The following is a 21,836-nucleotide window of genomic DNA, read 5'->3' on the forward strand; positions in this document are numbered from 1 at the left end:
AATGAACTACTAAGCTGTTTAGGACTATTTCATAACAACACATGATCATGAAAGTTTGAAAACAGACGAACAAAAGAAGGTATCATTCCTGTGTGCAGTCAGCAGACGTGATACAATTTTGTTTTGTGGAAATAGTTAAATCGTTGCAGGTAATCATCAATAATAAATTATTACTTTCCGTGTATGACACTTTGAAACTGACGAATCTTATCAGAGAACAAATTTGATTATACATTCACACGAACTCTTAACTCTGGTTAAACCCTTTATGAACTTGCATTTGTGTTCGTAACTGGACCTTAAAATGCTGCCTCCTACAAAAGATGCAGTACTGTACAACATGCTTACAGCTATCTTTCAGGCTACAATGTGGGTTAGAAATGATGTGACAATGCCAGATGTTTTTCTGATTGACTGAATGAACACAAACTGTATGTAGCTATTGTTGAAAATACCTTATCTGGTAACTGTAGAAAATGGTGGTATAAATCTGAAAAATTACTATTTTACAATGGTTCATGTAAATGTAGGAAAAATGTAGAAATGGTTGGTAAACCAGGACAGAAACAGATAAAGAACAATTTTAAGACAATCTTGTGTTCATATTGATGAGCAAAATGTAAAACTATGGAAACAAAGAAACTGATTTGGTGAAATATGAGAAAAACTTGTATACAAGGAAGGACATAATGATTTAAAGATATCAAAAAATGTCATAAATTCAAGGACAACAGGCAATGAAAGCCTTACAATGTAGATAACATATGGTCCACGAGCCCGTAAGTGAAGACCACCATTATTGTCCTAGTGTCACAAGGTGTCTTAAGTCTTTTCAGCAATTGATGACAAACTCAAGTGTTTAGAATTCAAAAATGATTCTATATTAAATTCATACCTTCTAGGATGAACAAAACTTTAAAATTATGAAATCTGACTAAATTTGATGGCCATTTTGGATTTTTAACCACTTTCAAAAGGACAAATATTTTGCCACTATTCAGATTCATAGCATATTAAAAAAAATTACATTTTGGTAACAAAGTAGTGGATATTTTTTCGAAGCAGGCTCCTAGACTATTTCTGTTAAGTTTCCATTGTTTCCCCAATCTCAATTTTTTGTGGTTAGAACAATAATACCCAACACTAAGACCAATAACTATGCATAACTGAGATTATTAGATATATATTTCAGAGACTCTAGAAAGAAGACTGTTCTTCAGTGAGACCAAATATGAAAATAAAAGCCAACAAGTTAGCTGATTATAATGTTGTTCCTACTAAATAAAGATTTATCTTGTACCATGCAGAAAACTACAAGCGACATGGTGAAGAAGGATGCACATATACACAGATTTTAACATTCAATTATTTTATAGCACAAAAGGCTACAAAAATCATGGTGTGATATACATAACCAGTTTTTAACATTCTGTTGGTCATGTTATCTAATATGAAAAACTAAAACAAACGTGCAATTTCTCGAAGTACTTCATTTTTCTTTCTGGTAGCAGTTTTTGATGGATGTAGCTATAACAAAAGTCATAAAACTACATAATTATGGCCTACACACAAACAGGGGGAAGAAAAGGAAAGCTAGTTTTGAAATAACTTGGTAATTTATATTGCTGAACATTAGATTAACTACTAAAAATACTGAATGATAAAAGAATGAAAATAAAAGCCCCAACCATGAATAAATTAAACAGACATAACAATACTAACTATCAAGTGAAACAATATTTGAAAAAGTTTGCCATAGCAGATACACCAAGTATTAACAAACTTTCTCAGTGATGAATGAAGGATTATTTATTAGTGATACAAATAACCTTAATCAAGTACACAACAGACAAGAAGTTTGTTTTGTTTACGAAGACAGTAATCTTTATTTAAAAAAAAAACTACGACTTAATAATTGAAGGCAACACTAAAATGTTGACACATCTACAAAGTACAACTGATATGAAATGACGCAAGGAAAAAAAAAAGATATTCTAACAAGAAAAGCATTTCCAAAAACCAAATCCACTAAAAATCAAGACAACAGAAAGCTTATAGTATTAACGTTTTAATACACCAAGATCAAGCACTGACACAAACAAAAATGTTCACCTTGTAAGTGAATTGTTTCTTTTATAGATACATAATTTTCAAGTTTAACAATAACAGCAGATAGTTAAACACCTACTAACACAAGACACCTTAAATAAAGACTATACAGTTACAACATTTACTTTAAAGTGATACAAAGCAATCATACTCTAGGTGTCAAGACAAAACTGATATGTGAATTGTCCCAACATGTTTTCATTACAACTACTATAATCCAGCATTCACAAAACATTTACTATAATGAATTTTGTTTTTACAGAAAGGCAACTAAAAACACCATCTACAATAACAACTACCAGTGAAAAGTTTAGATTACAAGCTATATTAACTCAGTCACAAAAATTAGGATTATACACTACTAACAACTACAAAACTTGTACACGCCCACTACATTTTAACCAAATTGCAACCTTGCTTCAATAAAATCCACTAACATCAGGTCTTCTAATCTTCCACAGGATGTTATTTAACAGTCTATGACAACAACAAAAATAATTAAAAGACCACAGCTAATTTTCAAACAGCTCCAATATGAAAACAGCCATTCTTTTCAACAATAAAATACATTTTAAAAAAAGGATCCCTTTACTGGTGTTCAAATGAAAGAAGTTCCACAAACAAAAAGTAAACAAAGATGATTCCACGAATAAGAAAAATGCAACAGGTGTTAAAACCCTGGCAGTTTCAAACCACTGAAATATGCAATAAGAAGTTCAGTACAAGCGAACCTGAATTGGGCGACCGTCGATGCGGATTCCATTCATTAAATCTGAATTTATGTCAAGAAATTTTCACATTTTACATTAGATATATTAATCTTAATGAAATATATTACAGTTTAATACAGATGATGTGATATAATTTCACAAATAACAATATTTTCAACTGAACCTTAATGTTTTAACAAAAAATAACAAGAATGCTCATCTTATGCAATGACATTTGACTTCAGACACAAGGTATCAGCAAAATCTAACTCAAATACTAAAACTGACATCTTATACAATTTTATAAATGTAATATAAATATTTATTACAATATGAAGTTTTGAATTATTTTATTTTTAGAACCTATCTAGTAAAAAAAAAAAAAAGTACTACAATCCATATATGTACCAAAGACTTTAGATAGGTATAATATATTATCCACTCCTGTTTTTCTACATTCATAAGTAGGGCTATTTCAAATAGTCATCCCTAGTTTTGGACTAGTAAGGAAGCAGCTAAGTCAAGAGCACCCACCATTAATTCTTGTTCAACTCTAATAATAGTGAGAACTGACCATCACTCTCTTGAAAAATGCAAAAGTGCACAGAATAATAACTAGACCATGTGCAGCCTTTAATGGCTAAATTTCTTTAAAATGGATGGACTATGACTAAAACTTCACATTCTTGTTTAAAATCATTTATTCAACATCAAACACTCAAAACTAGCTGTGATTTTTTTTTGTTCCATGCATTAGTTTTAATTTGAACTATTATTAGACAGTGATATAATACATAAAATGCAGTTATTTCACACCAGTTTCTAACCCATAAAATTACTAGAAGATGACAGTATATGGAATATACTTTCTATACACTTGAATTCAAGATTTTCAGGATAGAACATGCCTAACACTACATGTCACAAGCACTGCTGAAAGCAAAATATTTTTACATAATAAGTGGGACAAAACAAAACCTCAAACAAAGTCAATACTTCTGTATCGCTGTAAGCTTTTGTATCACTGTTTTAACATCTTTTGCATTTCCAAAGCAGAACATTATGACCAATATTTACTGGAATGAATTGTTCCAAAAACTACATATGACAACAACTCAAAACAATTCTACTTACAGTAGCCTAATAAGAATATTGCTAAAATATTACAGTAAGTAACTACTACAAGATAACTGAAGTTTTAATATTTTACAGTCTTTTATCTTTCATCTAGTCTATATAACAAATTGACTTAGGAGAGTAAAAATTATGACCAATCAGTAATAAAATCCAAAAAATATCATTTATGTCTACATGGCTATGACCAATAAATTATGAAACGTAAACAACCATAGTTTGAAACTTTCACATACTAGTTAAAGTTCTACACTATATATCTCTACTCAATATGCACATTGGTTGGTTGATATAGTGTTTTATGACACAAAGCAGCTAGGCTATCTGCACCAAACGCCCAGTAAAAAGGTAAAAATAAAGTAAATGTAGTAAAATTCATAAAAGGAAATGAAGGTAAAACAAAACATCATTGAAAAACAGAAAAATCATAAAACCAATGTTGACACCTAGTCTACAATGTTAAGAGAGAAAGCAGAGTAAGAGAAGTTGTAAAGAACTTTCTCTAGCATAATGGTAATGATCATAACCCACCAGGAAGACTAACAGGTAAGTACAAGAACCACAGTCACCTGAAGTTGGCCTTTCCAGTCCTGGTTTTGGATTATGTGTCATTACAGCCATTATCAAAAGGTAAAGTAATAAAAGTTTTAAAAGACATGTAGCAAAATTGTAATAATCATTTGCGAAATGATTTTGGTAAAAGATATACTAGTTGTGAACTTTTATCCAAGATTCCTTCTGGCTTTGACGTCTTACCCACTTAGCATGTGCATGAGCCTGTTGGAAAGATATACGGTTTGAAAGTGTGGGATATCTACGAAAAGTATCCCAGGCCCGCTTTTGAGCCTTCCGTGCTAAGTGGCAAGCAGGATTCCACCACGGACGAGGATATCGTGGAAAACGTGTCGAGGTTTTAGGAATACATTGAGCAGCTACTTGTATGATAGTCAATAACAGCACTTCCCCCAGAAGGGATAACGTCCATTTAAGTCCTCCAGGATTAGAAAGGGAGACGGCAACTGTTCAATGAGAACATCAAGGTTTTATTGATCATATGTCTCTCCAGGTGACAGGTAGAGAGAACAAACAATGAGTTTATGACCCAAGGAAACACGAATGGCTATGGCCTCCAAGGGTGTGTTGAGTGACAAAGACAGGGTGGGCACATGCTGATCAACAAACAGAGCCACCCCTCCATGTACTCATGCATCACACAGCCTGTGATTTTTGTACAGAGAAAACTGCCAAAAGGTGACTGTATTGGCAGGTTTCAGAAATGTTTCTTGTAAGGAAAGACATGCAGGATGGTAGGAAGCAATCAGTGTTTTGATGTCATCCAGATTAGAACGTAAACCTCGACAGTTCCATTGTGTCAAGGTGGGCATTTTTAATGATGGGTAGGCAAAGTGGCTGGAGAACCCTTCTGTTTACTATCACGTCTTTTTTCCTTACTGTCCTTATTCGGAGGATCCTGCCCTGAATCGATTGGGCAGGTCTTTGCTGTTGGAAGGGGTTTCCAGTGACTGAGGACATGAACGAATGATTGTTTTGCATCTTGGGGTGGGAGAAAAGATGTATCTTAAGAAATGCCTGTATCTGAAACCAAAGGATGTGGATCTTTGGGTTCGGTGGAATGTATGGGAGGAACAGAGATGGGTGTAGAAGTTGATTCATCAACCTTTTTAACCATGGAGGTCAAAAGGCTTTTCATTTGTTTTGAAAACGATTCTTTTGAAGACACAGATAGATATGTCTGCACTCCCACTGTAGTTGTGGAACAAAGTGCAGCAGCATATGTCCGAGATGAAGTGGCAGACAGCAATTTTCAAGCCTCAGGATAAGTAATGATATGAGTCGTTTTCAAATGCTGCACCTCTTTTTTCCTCCAACCATTTAGGGCAAGAACAAAAGTAGGAAGGGTGAGAACCATTGCAGTTGACACAATGTGGGTCTGTTTCACACTCATAGGCATCGTGGTCCTTGCCATCACAACGCACAACGAACATATATCAGGGAACCAAGACATGACGTCTTTGAGTGACCGAACCTCTGACATTGGAAACATCGGAGGGTTTGGAATGTACAGCCGTACCCTGCAATTTAGATAACCTGCCTTGATAGTGATGTAAATGTCAAAACAAGGATATTTGTCGGCAGTGTAACTCCATCTTTGTGGGTGGAGATGCACCTCACTGCAGAAACTTGAGTGGAGAAACCAGAGAAAATCTCTGTCTTGGGGACGTTCTTCAAATTCCTCTCAACAATAACTCCTCGTGATGAATTCAAGGTAGCATGAGGGGTAACCTCAATAGGTACATCCCCAAATGTCTTTGAATTCAAGAGGAGTTCACTGTGTTGGGATGTGGATGTTTCAACCAATATGTCTCCAGATCAAAGCTTCTTTACTGACTTTGGAAAGCCAGCAAGTCCCTCTGGTCTCTTCTGAATAAAAAAGGGGGACATTTGCCCTAAAGGTTTTTCTGAAAGAGAATGTAATATAAGAAAATGGGGTACGTGTGTTACAGATGTTGAAGATTGCTGCTCAGAGTCTTCAAGACGTGGTTATTTACTTATTGACTGCTTTTTCACTATTTTATTTAAATTTTTCGTAGGGGATCCATAGGAAAAAAGGAAAATTTCGGTACACACTGACCCCACCCACCATGGAGCCCTAGAAGAGGATGCACTACAATGTCATGCAAGGACATTGCAGCAATGCCAGGGTTTTGTGAGCACTATACCCAAACACCAGCATCAGACACAATGTCCACAACACCCATTTAGAACTTCCAACAGTGGTACTTGGTTGACTAGTCCAAGTGGACCAGCCGATTGACCCAAGGAGGCCAACCCAAAGGCTGCCCGTCTACAGGAATTCAAGGCCAAAGTGGTGTGTTAGAGTTGGATCCCTCAACCACCAGGATCCTCTCCTTCTCTTCATGGGTTGCCATGCACAGCAAACATGTGGATGGATGTTTAGATCCCAGAAAGAACAGAACCTTCCCTGGGAGATCCACTCAACACGTACAGGAATCCACACCAAGAGGCAATATGCACATAACTATAAACTTTTAATTATGAAATGTACACAACCCTAATTTAAAACTCACACACTACAGTTCTACAATATGTATTTGTATTCAATATCCACATAACTATAAACATTTAATTATGAAACATACATAACTCCAGTTTGAAACTTTCATAGCTAAGTTAAGAGTTCTACAATATGTATTTCTACTCAATATGAACACAACTACAAACATTTAATTATAAAACCAGAACCAAATCCATCAAACACTAAAAGGATACCAACAGCCCTCTGAGCATTTCGTTCAGCTTTAAATCTAATAAGGCCAGAGCCACGTCCCTTCATCTCGGCAAACCTTACATCACCTAGGCAGACACATGTCAACAATTACAATGGAACCTAACATTAATATCAATTACTAGAGACATCAATAAAACAATTCTCTCTCTAAGTATAAAAAATGTACATGACATAACCAAATTATTTACAGAATCACACAATCACGTAATCATAGTAAAACATAGTATACATTCTGCAGAGCTTCAGGTGTCTTTACAAAATTGGGTAAGTTTCACTAAACATTGTCTTTTATTTAAAAGAAATAAGGTTTAATTAAATATCTCTACCATTGTCCATAATTATATTTTACCAGAATTTTCACTATTGAGTGCAAAGTAGTTTTCATCTTAAGATTAAAACACTTTTCTTCCTCTGAACATTTTCATATTTCACTTGTGCAATCCCTAAAACCTCCTTAGTAAATATATTTTTTTCATAACTAAAATGTAAAAATTCAGTGTTCTTGTTGCAAAAGTAATTTGAAAGCATAATATATAGATAACTACACAACCACATTTCAAACTAACTGAATTACTCACCCACATCCCTGAAACGATCCCTCAATGCTTGCCATGTGTATGATGCAGGGAGCTATCATTAAACAATACTGTATTAGTTGGAGAATAAAGTGCATCATGTTTTCTTGAATGTGCTTTAACCCTCAGTTAAATCAAACAATATATAGTAGATTTACATCAACAAGTTTTTAATTTATTAACCATTTAGCACAAAAAAAAACATTAAAATCATTCAAAATTTGATACAAAAAATACAAAATGGGGAGCATGTTCTTTTAAAATAACTGAACATATTTCTAAGCACTATCCAAATCTATCTTAAACATTTAAAATAGCTTATGAAATGGAACTTCAGCCATACAGGTCTGTATACTCAAACAGTTTGCATATACTGTTTTTGCAACATCAGAGAAAAAAACTACTTCCACATAAAGTTTCAATTAATATGTGATTTTTGGTTTTATACTCTTGAAATTCATTTTTACCACTGAATGTTTTAAAAAACTATACAATTGAATCAACATATTAGGATAAATATTGTTTCTGTGGCTGTTAAAAATTAATTCCAAATTGTTAAGCATTTGAGATTTTACCACGATTATGGACCAGGTTCACAAGCAAGAACAAAGTTTAGATAAAAAACAACATATTATGCTTCAACAGCACTTCTATAAACAATACACCACTTGTACAGGAGGAAAACAAAATACTGTTTGAGAAAGGTAACTCACATTTTCAACCATAACTGTGTCTGAACTCTGTGTGGACTGGTTAAAACTTAATCTGTTCATGTCTCCAAAAGATCCTCCAGTGTTGGGGATTCCAGCCCCAAGTCCTAGAGCTGTACCTGCCCCCATACCTGTTGCCCCACCTCCCATAGCTGCCATCATGTTAGTGTTGGTAGCTAAACCCATGTTAGCTCCAGTTGCTCCAATTCCAAGTCCTGCAGCAGCACCCATGTTCCCAGTAAAACCAGTACCCATGGCTGCATTCATACCCATATTACTCCCCATAGCTGTATTTAATCCCATTCCACTTACAGATGCCATGGCATTCATATTATTTGCCATCATGTTACCCATATTACCCATGTTACCAGCCCCCATTCCCATTCCCAAATTAGTTGCACCTCCTGCCATTGCTCCTAAACCACCTGCAATGAGATAAAAAATTATACATACATAAATATAAAAAATGGTTTATGGAAAGGAAAAAAAATTGTACACTAAACAAATAAAGGAAAGTTAATGCCCAATAACAAAACAACACTTTTAAATTAACATTTACTGGATCAAGAACTTTGGACAAATAAAAACTCAAAGAAGTATTAGTTAGTACCTGAGAAGAAATGAACTAAAATACAATAAATGGTTACTGATAGAACAATTTTACAGGGGTCAGGGGTCAAAAGTTAAGGCACCACATTTATGGACTCACACTCAAAATTTTACCCAACCACTGTCTTATAAATGTATGTCAGTAAGTTTGATATCAAATAATAATTCAAATTTTAGTATTATACACAAGTTACTTTCTTAATTTCAAAGTAAATATTAAAAAACTGACACCAAAGTATCAATGTGTGTGGGTCATTTGGTATGTCCAATGTAACATTGGTTTGAATTAATGTTCACGTACAATGTATAATTTCTCATGAATTCAAGACAAATTACCAACAGCGATAAGTTTGACATAGAATAAGAATCTACCACCTTTTCTATTTGCCAAAATACTACTATATTTAGCAAATCAAAGCAGCCCTACCCACTTCTTCCACTTCTTTGGAAATAATTCCTTACATACACTGCTTTGCTACTTTATGGCCTTATGTATAAACAATCAAAAGCTCAAAACTCCTCTCATGAATTTTTTTTTTTACCTTGTTGAAGGTTCCTAAGATTTGTTCTTTTTGTCTTGTATTTAACAAAGAAATAGTAAATGAAAATGTCTGAAATTTCATAACATTTAGAATCAAATACAACTTAATTTCTAGACCTAAAAATTACAGTAGATATCTGTCATTCATATAGTAATTGATTTTTTGTTACTTTAAAATTGATATATAAAAAAACCGAAACAAATTACTTTGTTTCACATCCACTACATGCAAAACATGACAAGACTGTGCACATAATTGTAAGCAGCAAATTATTATAAAGTTTGTAACTTGAAGAGACAACTGTTTTCTATACTTCTTTACTTTGTGATCTATATTTTAAGAAAAATATCTAGAATTTAAAAATTTGCTTTCATGTTACACTGGAACATTACATGTATACGTATGTGTGATGTATAATGTTAAAAAATTTAAGCTATTTAGACCAAATATTAGTTGTAATAACTTGTCTCTTTCTTTATGGTGGTTACAGGTAATATCAACCAAACCCATACAGAAATATAATATTGAAAATAACAAAATATAGTTTTTTCTAAATAAATGTGTTCAATAATTATCCACAAATTATAAATATTTTGCACGTGAAATTTGACACTTTTCTAAAAGTATTTTTAATCTTAAAAGCAAAATTACTACACATGTTGGACAATCAACATTTCAAAAGAAATAAATACGTGAGTAAATCATTATTTCACCCTTTCACAACAGGTTCGGTATGATACACGAGTTCATCTACACATATGCATATTATGTATTTGCACTATAACTTTTGATACAGCATGTGTATCTTCACAACATTTGGTAGACTTTTAGTAAAGATTACACATTTTTATGTTCTCAAAAGAACGTATTTTTTTTCTTAAGTATTTTTATTTTAGATTTGTTTGTGAAAATAGTTGTATTACCAGTCCAAGTGCAAAGTAATTTCATGTTATAATTAAAATCTATCATTTGTCACCAGAATCTCAATTATTATTTCTGTAATCTCTAAAACCTCCTCAGTACATCTCAAATAATTGTTTTCAACAAGACTTTATACTGTATTTTACATACTCAACCATGTGGAGTCTGTCAACTAATCAACCTCATAACCACCATAAAAAACTAGAAATATAACATAGGTTAACCTGAAGATGACCTAAGGTAGAAACACTGTTCTCTACTTTACTTTAATAAAAGTTTTAATACCCTAACCAGGCACCTTGATGTACATCTTTATTTCAAGCAAGTTTCTCATCATCATGAAATTTAAATTATTTTTTGTTCTAGAACGACTAGTTATTATAACAGAATTGTTTAGTCTAAGTCTCATAACACTAAAATTTATATACATTTCTTATTTTTTAATATACTAACCTTTCAGTAAACCCTAGCTAACATAACTTGCATTGATGTGGTGCACATTCACTGATGTTACTGTATTCAACAATATAATGACTACTGGTCTTGCCTGTCTTTGTTCTTTTAGTGGACCAGTATTTTGTATTTTACAGTAACATTTAAATTATTACATATATGTACACAGAGTAGAAACAGATTAAACTTTTCTTAAATATATAACAATAAATAATGGAATAAAACAATCATCTCTTCTAGCTACAACTTCTGAACATGGATGCTGCTAAACACAGAGGTAAGTTGGTTGGTTTGATGGTGCAAAGCAACTAGGCTACCTGCACCAAACATCCAGCAAAAAAGTTAAAAATAAAATTATTAAAATTTGTAAAATGAAATCACAGTAAAACAAAAAGCTTAATTTTTGAATTAAAAATATAAATAGCATTAAATCCAATTCTAATATCTAGTTTAGAACAGTAAGAGAGAAACTACAAGAATGAAAGTTTTAAAAGACTTTCCATAGCATAATTTTAATTATCATAACTCACTAGCATGACTAACAGGTCAGTTCAAACATCAGCATTAGATACCCAAACTTAACCTTTCCAGTCCTGGTTTTCAGTTATTTGATGTTACGGCCATTTTGTAACTTCAAATTGAACTAGTTGTACCTTTAATTGTTAAAAAAGGTCTAATTTATAAATCAAAATCTTAAATAGTATTAAAATGATGAACAGTCTTTAAAAAACTAAAAAACATTTGTAAAGTGGACAGTGTCACCGTCACAAATGACAGTAATGTCATGGATAAACCTTGGAACAAAACATGTTTAAAAAGGTGTCATCGTTGAGAGCAGTAACTATGGCAAGATAGTAAAATGCGACTTATTGTAACCTGCGTGTCACACAGACAACATATTATTGATGCATCAGTCCAGGTTAAAAAAAAAAAAAGTTGAAAAACTGTGACCAATGCGTAGTATAGTTAGGACAACTTCCTCTTTCCGATTCTTACGTAAGCAAGTCAGCCAAAGTCTAATAAATGGTTTTATTTGGAAAAGCTTGTTTTCACATTGCTCACTTCAAGTCAACTGCAAACTGGCATTGAGCCAAGCCTTGAATACAGGACCATAGTCCATGTATAGAACAGGTACAGCAGTGATAGTACCAGAGCAGACTGCTTTAGCTGCTGTGTCTGTGAGCCTGTTCCCAATAATACCAACATGGCCTGGCATCCAGAAAAACTGCATAGAAGTAGATAATAAAAAAAAAATGGGCCAGTCAGTTTTGAGTATCGTTGAGAACAGGATGAGAACTAACATGAAGTGATTCCAGGGCCAGTAGAGAACAAAGCAAGTCAGCATAAATAGTGCAGTTTGAGCACTGCTTCACTTCTATGTGATCCAGTTCAGCAGTGAATGCACAAACTGTAGAGGGGATTCTGTGCACAACCACCAAACCACAATAAATCATTGGAGAGCCCACAGCCACCAGATTTAAAACCATCTGTATAAATAGGAATAGAAGGATGGTTTGAAAGATGTTCAAGAAATAAAAGACCCTACTTCCAACTGGGAGTATCTGCTTTTCTCAGACAACTTAAACAAAGGACACATTTGGAGACTATAATAAGCCATGGTGGGATGGGCTGACCAGAGAATACAGCAATGTTATCCAAAACAGACCCAAGTCACCCAACTGCAGCTGGATACAAAGGCCAAAAGGAATAATGGCAGAACATCTGTTCTGAAAAAGCATGGCCCACTGAATTTTATTATTTTATTGGACTTTAACAACTAATAATGACGTGAATATTAGTTAGACACACTTTAATCATTGGGAAAATGTGGAGCTCACATTACACTATCAAGTTACATTACCAATGAGCTACTAATGTAGCACACGAGCAGAAATTCAGGTTCTATTTTTTTAAATATTGTCTTAACAGTATTTAAGATTAAATTCTTAAATTTAAAATATGGATTATTAGCAAACATTTTATGCCATACTAATTGTTACAACACAAAACTGAATTAAAAATTTTTGAACATAAGTCACTAAAACTTTGTGATGTGCAGTAAAAGTTACCTATGACAGAATTAAAGAATACATAGGTCTTACAGTGTCTGAAAACCTTTTAAAATACTAAATGTGACAAGTAAAAGTACTATATTATAATGAACTAAGTTCTGTAGAATCAAATAATGGTATATATTTCAACCATTATTTTTCACTCCTTCAATCCAACAACTGAGGATAATCTATTATATTCATAAGAAAAATTACTTTGATGTAAATTACTTGTGGATTCTTCTGTTGTACTTAACCAAAAAAATTTTATACCAAGCTCTTTCTTCTATACTGCCTGCGTCATTTGGCTGCAATGAGCATCTGTTTCATGCAACAGCTAAAACTAAGAACTGAATTTCACAATCTAAATGAAGTTTGTTTTTTTCCCTAAAAAGCTGGTTTTAATAATTTGCTTGGAAGCCTACACAAAGCAGTGCTTATCTTATCAATGCCAAATTTCCATATTTTAACAAAAAACATGTATATATAATGAAATAAATAGCTTCAATACTATTAATAACATTAATTGTTAATAGCTGATTAAAATCAGTACTATAAAACAATAACAAACTCAATACAAAACAAGCATAAAGACGTTTAGCAAAAGCCATTGTTAATCCCAGTCCTCACCTTAAAGTCATAACAGATAACAATAATAGCTCTCAAATGCATTGGGAATATCCCATCAACTAGACAATCCAAATATTGATATTAAACTAGCCAGCAAGCATTGAAAATCAATTAAGGGTATGGCACTGAATGTTTACACTCACTCTGTGTCAGCTCCAGTCTCTGTCTCCAGTCAGCTGTGGGATGGCAGTTATTCTTAAATCTTCTTATAATTCTTATAGCAGAAATGAAACAACCCTAATATTTCTACTAATGTAACTTCCAACTTCTATCCTTAAATAATAACAATAAAAAAAATTTAAACCCAACTGCAAGATCTACCTCAATATTTCTTATGTAGTTCATATTTTCAACATTCCTTCTTTCTCTTGAAAACTTATCCAAGTACAACATGAGAAAGCCAAGACAAGCCCAGCTACTTGAAGATGTTCTTTCTATCACAGTACACTAAATAAAATTATAAATTCAATATTAGCTACTTAGAAGTAGCTAATGACCTCAAGAGAAAAAGAAAAAGGTATTTTCCTAATCAAACATTTTACAAAATATTTTCATATTTGTTATAAAACAATGTGAAAGCTTTTCTTGACTGCTAGTATTTCTAGCCATTATATTCTAGTTTATTCAATATATTATTCAGTTAATATAAAAGGCTGGGAGTAGCATAGAATAGAAATATTGTGATGGTTGGTTTCATTTCCATTTTGAAATGTTGTGGGGGTAAGCATCTACTTTCATACCATTAATTGAGCTTCCATACCTGCTGACTAGTTTAATATTAATGTTTAGATCTTGTCTGGTAAATGGATATTCCCAATTCATTTGGGAGCTATTACCACAGGCATAATCCATCATGATTTTAAGGTGACAAATGGAATTAACAAATAGTTCTTATACAAACAATTTTCTAATTCAAGTCTCCTAAACCTATTCCAAAGGGTATCCTTTATTGTGACCTACATTTAAAATTTTATTAATATACTTCTTGTTTATGTTATAACAATTAGTATAGCATAAAATCTTAATAATCCACAATTCAATAGTATACAAGATTTAAGTTCTTAATTTTATAAAGCAATATTTCAAAAGATCCTAAATTTCCCATAGTGTGACACTTTCACTATGCATCTTTTCTATTTTATAAACCATCCCTCCCAAAAACTATGAAACTGAATGTAAATTACTCAATATACAATCATCATTAATCAGACAAACCATCATTTTCATAGACTTCAATTCTGTTTAGTTACAAAACCATCAAATAGAAAAATCATGCACTTCTTGCCACACACACACACATCTATTGTATCCTCTCATTTGGAGTTTGTTAATGGTTCTCCTTTACATTTAATTCTTTATTATATAAAACCAATTGAAAGCCAAGGTTTTTATCTATCAAAGGACATGTTATATAACATTGTTTTCCGAACTATAAAAAAAATAATTGTCGATTTCGATGTCAGTATAAACTTCCCTACGATAGGAATCATAACTAGTGTGGATGATTTTATAACGGCTCTTGTTGCATTGTTGCAAAGTTAGAAAAATTGTCTACTTTTTGAATGTTATTATGTAACATTCTTTGATAGACTATTTACTCAGAGAACAAAAAAACATTTAGTGCATTGCCACCATTAAATATTTAGGGTTAAGGGTCATCAACAACCAACAACAACCTGAGAGATTAGGGCAAGTTCTTTCTTGTCTTTCACATTAATTCCTTATTTATCATTATAAAAGTAACTTAAAAAAAAACGAAGAGAGAGAGAGAGAGAGAGAGAGAGAGGGGGTCCCTTTTGGTTAGGTACAGAAAAGTAATAATAAAAACTTTTAACAATGCATAAACGTGAGCTCCATGTTCAAGTGAGTTACAACTTAAAATGGCATGAATAGTAGTTTCTTGAATGATTTCTTATAGCAAAACCACATTGGGCTATCTGCTGTGTCCACAGAGGTTAATAAAATCCCGAATTATAGCATTTTAAATGTGCAACACTGGAGGACAATAGGAGTTAGACACAAATCAAAGGGATATAAAACAAAATTTAATTATAAGTAGATGTGGTTTTAATTTGTTACAATCTAAAGTTATTCTACAAAGTAATTTATATTTATTCTGATGTGTGTGCATGTGTGGTTTAAGAAACCTAACACTATAGTTATGGTAGAGAAAATTAATATATAAAGTTTTAGTCGAAACAAATATTTGAAATGTGTTTTAGGGATTACAGAAATCAACTGTGAACAATTGTATTAGTACACATCAGGATATATAGAACACAGTATTGTGTAAAAGTGTAAGTGAAGACAAGATAATATTTTGTTTTGTGTTTGTTTTGGAAATTCGCACAAAGCTACACGAGGGCTATCTGTGCTAGCCGTCCCTAATTTAGCAGTGTAAGACTAGAGGGAAGGCAGCTAGTCATCACCACCCACCGCCAACTCTTGGGCTACTCTTTTACCAACGAATAGTGGGATTGACCGTCACTTTATAATGCCCCCACGGCTGAAAGGGCGAGCATGTTTGGCGCGACGGGGATGCGAACCCGCGAGCCTCAGATTACAAGTCGCACGCCTTAACGAGCTTGGCCATGCCGGGCCTGAGAGAATATTTTATCATTCATTCCATCTCATTGGGCTGATTCTTCCACGCCATTATAGAATGTAAATTTCGATACTGTGGTAATGCTTTGCTGATCCCTGTTGACAAGTGAATGAGCCAGGGTGAGAATACTTATCATTCTTTAGAATTCCCATATAATTATACCAAGGGCATCTTATAAGTGTTCTGCTTGAATGAACATGCTGATTAAATTTAAAGGTCTGAATAAATGTCATGGTACCCCATGCAGTGTCTTAGCTGTACAGCAAGAAGAGAGCATATAGTAAATGTTAGAATAAATCAATTTAATAGCACTCCACAAATAAACCTTTATAAAAATAGTATTTAACACTATACATTAAATTTTGTTGTCATGCCACAACCCAAAGAGTGTAGAAAATTGTCAGAAGAGCAGAGTTTACATAAAAGATTTGTGATGCTGTTTGGACAGTTTGATAAATTGTTGCAGACTTAAAATGCTCCACCAACACTGTAAATTACACCCTCTATCATGAAACCAAAACAGGTAAATTTAAAAATAAGAAATGATGAGGCGCAACACCTAAACTCAGTAATACTGATGTTATCTTTGTTTATGCAGCCTTTGGGACAGAAGGAAGACTGTTACTGATCTCAAGCATGAAAGAAAATTGTCAAGATCTGTAGTATTAAGAATACTTAATGAAAATGGAATATTTAGTTGTGTAGAAGTTAAGAACCTTTACTTCAATCTCCAAATATTGACAAGAGACTGATATTTGCTAAAAAAAAAAAAAACTGAACTATTAATCATTGGAAAATGGTGTTATAGATGGAGGAATCCAAGTCTAAAGTATATGGTTCAAAGCACAGTTTGTACATCAAGTGAAAAGGCAAAAAATACCTCAATACATATCACCTACCCTGAAGCATGGGGGGGGAGGCAGTGTGATGGTTTGAGGTTTATTTTCTGCAGTAGTGATAGGATATGCTTGCAAAAAAAAAAAAGAGAGAAGAAGAAGAACAAAGTAAGAAAGAGAGATACCAGCTCAAGTATTACCATCATGGCATATCAAGTTGTTTGTGTATTATTGGTAAAGGATTCTACTTGTAAGAAGATAATAACCCCAAACACTCATCCAACCCATACAGAAATTACTTAGTTAAGAACGAAACTGCTGGAGTCGTTTAAATGATACAATGGCCCCAATTTGACAGATCGAAAACTTGAAAAAGTAAAAGTTACTTCCCATGACACTTGATAGGAGTAAATAAGGCATTTTGAGTATAATCCAAAAGATACTTTGTTTAAATATGTTGCATGTGTGTTTCTTATAGCAAAGACACATCAGGCTATCTGCTGTGTCCACAGAGGGAAATTGAAACCCTGATTTTAGCACTGTACATTCAAAGACTTACTGCTGTCCCAGCAAGGAACAAATATGTTGCAATAATGCCTGAATGACTTTCTGAAGTAATTAAAAGCAAAAGGAGGACACAGAAGATGTTAACTGTTTGCTAAACTCAAGCACTTACACTGGAATTTCTATAGTAATAAATATGCACACTAATAAAATTTTCATGTTTCACCCACGATTTACTTTAAATCATCCTTTGAAAGTAGCCTGAAATTTAATTATTGACTTTGTCCTAACACTTTTGAACAGTAATATATGTAAGCTTGTGAGATCATCTCCTTACAAAATATTTTATGTTCATTTTCTGCAAACTCAAATAATCATTGAAATGATACATTTGCTACCCACAATGCAAGAAATAAATGAACAAATCTAAAATTCTAACTTTTTAAATTACCAACTTCTTTTTATACCTTTCACTAGTTGTAGCAGCCACATTTCACCCTAGTAGTACTCTTGATGAGTGATGCATTCCCAGTCAAAGGAATCATGATAAGAGGCTATGAAACACTGAAGTGGAACCTTCACCTCAAGCTGAACAAGTTCAGAAGGCAACATCCCAGATATGGAATAATGGGATATGGTATGCCTTACTCAACCTGAAGAAACAGAACTCATCCTCCATGTAGGCAAGGTCAAGTCCACAAGATGGAACTATTCTGCATTTAGAATTATGAGAAGGCAATGGATCCTCTTCCACAAACCACGTATTGAAAAAATATTGATAAAAAATAAGAACCACATTCAACTTAAACCTGATAACCAAGCATCAAAGATAAACCAGTATTACAAATAGCTTCCTGCTTGGGTTGATGTCTTTGCTACTGACATCTGTGGAAAAAAAAAAAATCAGGGAATTGGATAGAAGGGCCCTTTTCTTTGCTCTCTTCTCCAAGTGTGGATGAACTCACTCTTACATACTGGAGAAAAAACCTCTGTACACCACTCCAATGACTGGAAACCAAGTGTGGTAAGAATGCTCCAGCTCTACTAGTAGAATCTGGTGGAGGGGGTAATGCACGTTGGATAATCATGTGAAACAGAGTTTTGGAAATAGTGCAATAGGTGTACCAAACTCCTCAAGTTTTCAAAAGCAAAATAAACCCCAATTTATTCAATCCAATGATCAGCATGGATATGTTTCATTAATGTTGTCAATGAGTGACAGTCCAGCATGGTACAGTAATATCACCTGTTCAGCCTCTAAGAGGTCTTATGAAACACCTCATTCCTACAAAGCCTGTTGCAAGCTAGATAAAATACACTGAATAAGTGGTTGTTAGTGCAGTTGGAATCCTGTGAAAATGAGGTAGGGGACCCCGAAAGGTAGCAATAACAATACTTACCCTTCTGTAAATCTAGCAGACGTGGTTAAGATAACTACAGGGAATAAGCAAAAACTCGCAGATGAAGATACTTCCAAATTATATGACAGTCAAAGTACTGGGAGAGATTCACACATCACTCCACAAATTTTCTCCGGCAGGTAATTCAACTAGGATACTAAGGACATAGAAACGTGATGAACCTGATTAGACAGGACTCGCAGAAGATTCCTTTGACTTCAAAAAGAAAACTCAGTGATCTCAATAAATAAGAAGTTGTCTAACATTTTTAAAGGCATTAATGTGGGAAAAAAAACCTTCACTAAACATTTGAGATCTGATTGGTCACAGAAATGAGTGATCAGAGGAATTGGTGAAAAGGATTTACTCTCTTCCTTGTTTTAAGTAAGAAGAAATGTCTGAGGATGTTGATAGAATGAAAAAACATCTTGTGAACAAACAGTGCAAATCACTCAGACTGGTGATGACTGTAGGTCAGTAGCAACAAAAAATTAAAATCAAGCTAAAGTGATAGATGGCATATGATAATAAGGTTACAAATAGGTGTTGAGAAAGGGCATTTAATGCAACTTAATACCCCAGTTAAGTAACTGGAATGGTTGTTAAGTATAAAGGACTCAAAGCAAGTTAAAGAATCCAGAGTGTACAGGTGACTCAAAAATTACATTTTGTGATGAGTATTAAAGGGTATTTGGCAAGGCCACGTTACACAGGTTGATTGTGGAAGATGCTAGAACCATTTTCAATGAGTGAGGTTAAAAAAAGCTATGGTTGGTACTTTTGACTGAAGTAGGTTCAACCTCCTTTCAATACACTGTTGCCAGTAAGTTTATTTCCAATGATATATGTCTAACAACAGGCTGAGCAAAGACTGAGATGGATACAATGCAACTTTAAAAATTAAACCCTGCTGCTGTGCAAACGATTGTATAACCTCCATGCCTAAAGCTAGAGCTTCTGTACAGCTGGGAGTACCATTTCAGATCACTGCTATCTCCACAGAGATGGCCAAAGATGGCCACTCCAAAGGTACAACAAAAGCAAAGACCAGGATTTAGCTGTCAGTCCAGTTTTATCAACAGGATTTGACAACAGTTTGGAACAAAACATAGTTAGTACCTTGGGTAACATGAATTAGAGGGAAGGCTTGGAGTTGCAATCCTATCCCATCCTGATGGAACACAGAATTGCCAAAGCTTGAAGGTGAGATACTGAAAACCAAATTGCCAGTAATTGGATGTTCCAATAAACAGATAACCCACCAATCATGAAAAATAATTCAATAGAATTTTGTGATGCAGCAACTTTTTTATTGGGAGAATCTGTCTGGGAAAAGAAAATTAATCTGTCATCACAATTATTACTGATATAAGATGGTAAGTTATTAAAGGTGATATGATTATTAGTGGTCCTGAGGAAGGAGGTCAAAGTGCCTCCTCAATGGGAAATGAAAGACATCACCAGAGAATTTTCACTGATGCCTTATGATATTCCCCTTTATAGGATCAAGAAGGAATAAACATTGTGTAGGGAAGCCTCATCGTCCATGCACAGACCTTGAAAATCCTAACTATTGGTATATGCACCCCATCCCTGAGTGAGACATTTATGAAGAGATAGAATTCTGGATGAGGTGACACCAAAGAACCCATATCTCAGTAATCCAAACTTAACAATCCTTCAAGATCAAAGAATGATTCCAAGGAAACTAAAGAATTCAGTCAATGTTTATGATCACTTTGTCACACTAAGACGGCTGAAAAGATATCTCGTGTTATTGTCCCAAAGGCACGATGGATTTGAGTGACACCAATATTCCTAAAAGAAAAAGAACTATCTGTGTAGTGAGAGAAGGAGAAGTAAAAATGAGCTTCTTGTTCCATAACATGGAGTATGATAAGATGGGATTTAAAAAAGGTCATCTACAGTATGGGGTTTGCACAGCGCAAGAGAATAAGGATAAGAAAAATCTTGCATGATTTGACAAAATCCATGTGAAAGCTTATTCTGAAGGTAAAACCCTGAACTGCAATACCTGACCTTTGTGCACAAAAAATGCTGATACTGATGGGATGCTACCACTGTGACAATGTGAAGACAGGAGCTGACCATAAAACTTGGATATCCACATTACCAGTAAAAACAAACACAAACTCAGGTTGAGAAAAAAGTAACTTGTGAACCTTGAAGATTTTAGGGACTGATATGCACAAGAAAAATCAGTGACTGGACACCAATCAGAGACTTACTGCTGTCCCACTAGGAGATATTGATCTATTAAGATTAACAACAAACTCTGCCTTAGAACCCGTAATTTCAAGGAGCAGATTTATTACTTGAGAGTCGGAATATGCTTACACTTGGAAGTGGTAGATTAAACCTTATAGTTTTGATAAATGTGGTAGAGAAGGTTTAACTATCTCACTCTACCAAATAGTCCTTGGCTGCAGGAGAAAGACACATCAGTTATGTCTGCAGAGGATGACTTGCAATACATTGACAATGTTGCCAAATTCTCATTTCTCATCATAATGTGCTAAGCTAAACCAGCAGAGATTCTCTCTTGTATACTACCCCAGTGGCTAGGAACTGATAAATGGGAATGGTCTTCTGTGCTCCATATGAAGAAGAGGGGAGGAAACATTTGTGTTGGGAAAACCTGAAATGCCTAGATACTCAGTCACCTGCTAGAAAGGTCTTTTACTGTGGAAAGTAC

The 21,836-nt window shown here is 33.9% G+C and overlaps 1 protein-coding gene across 1 annotated transcript; it reads right to left on the reverse strand.

The window, feature by feature from the left end:
* Nucleotides 1-1,857: 1,857 nt before the first annotated feature.
* Nucleotides 1,858-8,991, reverse strand: LOC143239514 (uncharacterized). The gene is made up of 4 exons (XM_076480666.1): nucleotides 8,573-8,991; nucleotides 7,863-7,914; nucleotides 7,266-7,349; nucleotides 1,858-2,881 (listed from the first exon to the last, which is right to left on the reverse strand). The coding sequence occupies exons 1-4, from the start codon at nucleotides 8,978-8,980 to the stop codon at nucleotides 2,826-2,828; spliced, it is 600 nt and encodes a 199-aa protein (XP_076336781.1). The 5' UTR covers nucleotides 8,981-8,991; the 3' UTR covers nucleotides 1,858-2,825.
* Between the last annotated feature and the right edge of the window lie 12,845 nt (nucleotides 8,992-21,836).

Source organism: Tachypleus tridentatus, chromosome 13 (assembly GCF_004210375.1).
Source record: "Tachypleus tridentatus isolate NWPU-2018 chromosome 13, ASM421037v1, whole genome shotgun sequence".
NCBI classification, from domain to species: Eukaryota; Metazoa; Arthropoda; class Merostomata; order Xiphosura; family Limulidae; genus Tachypleus; species Tachypleus tridentatus.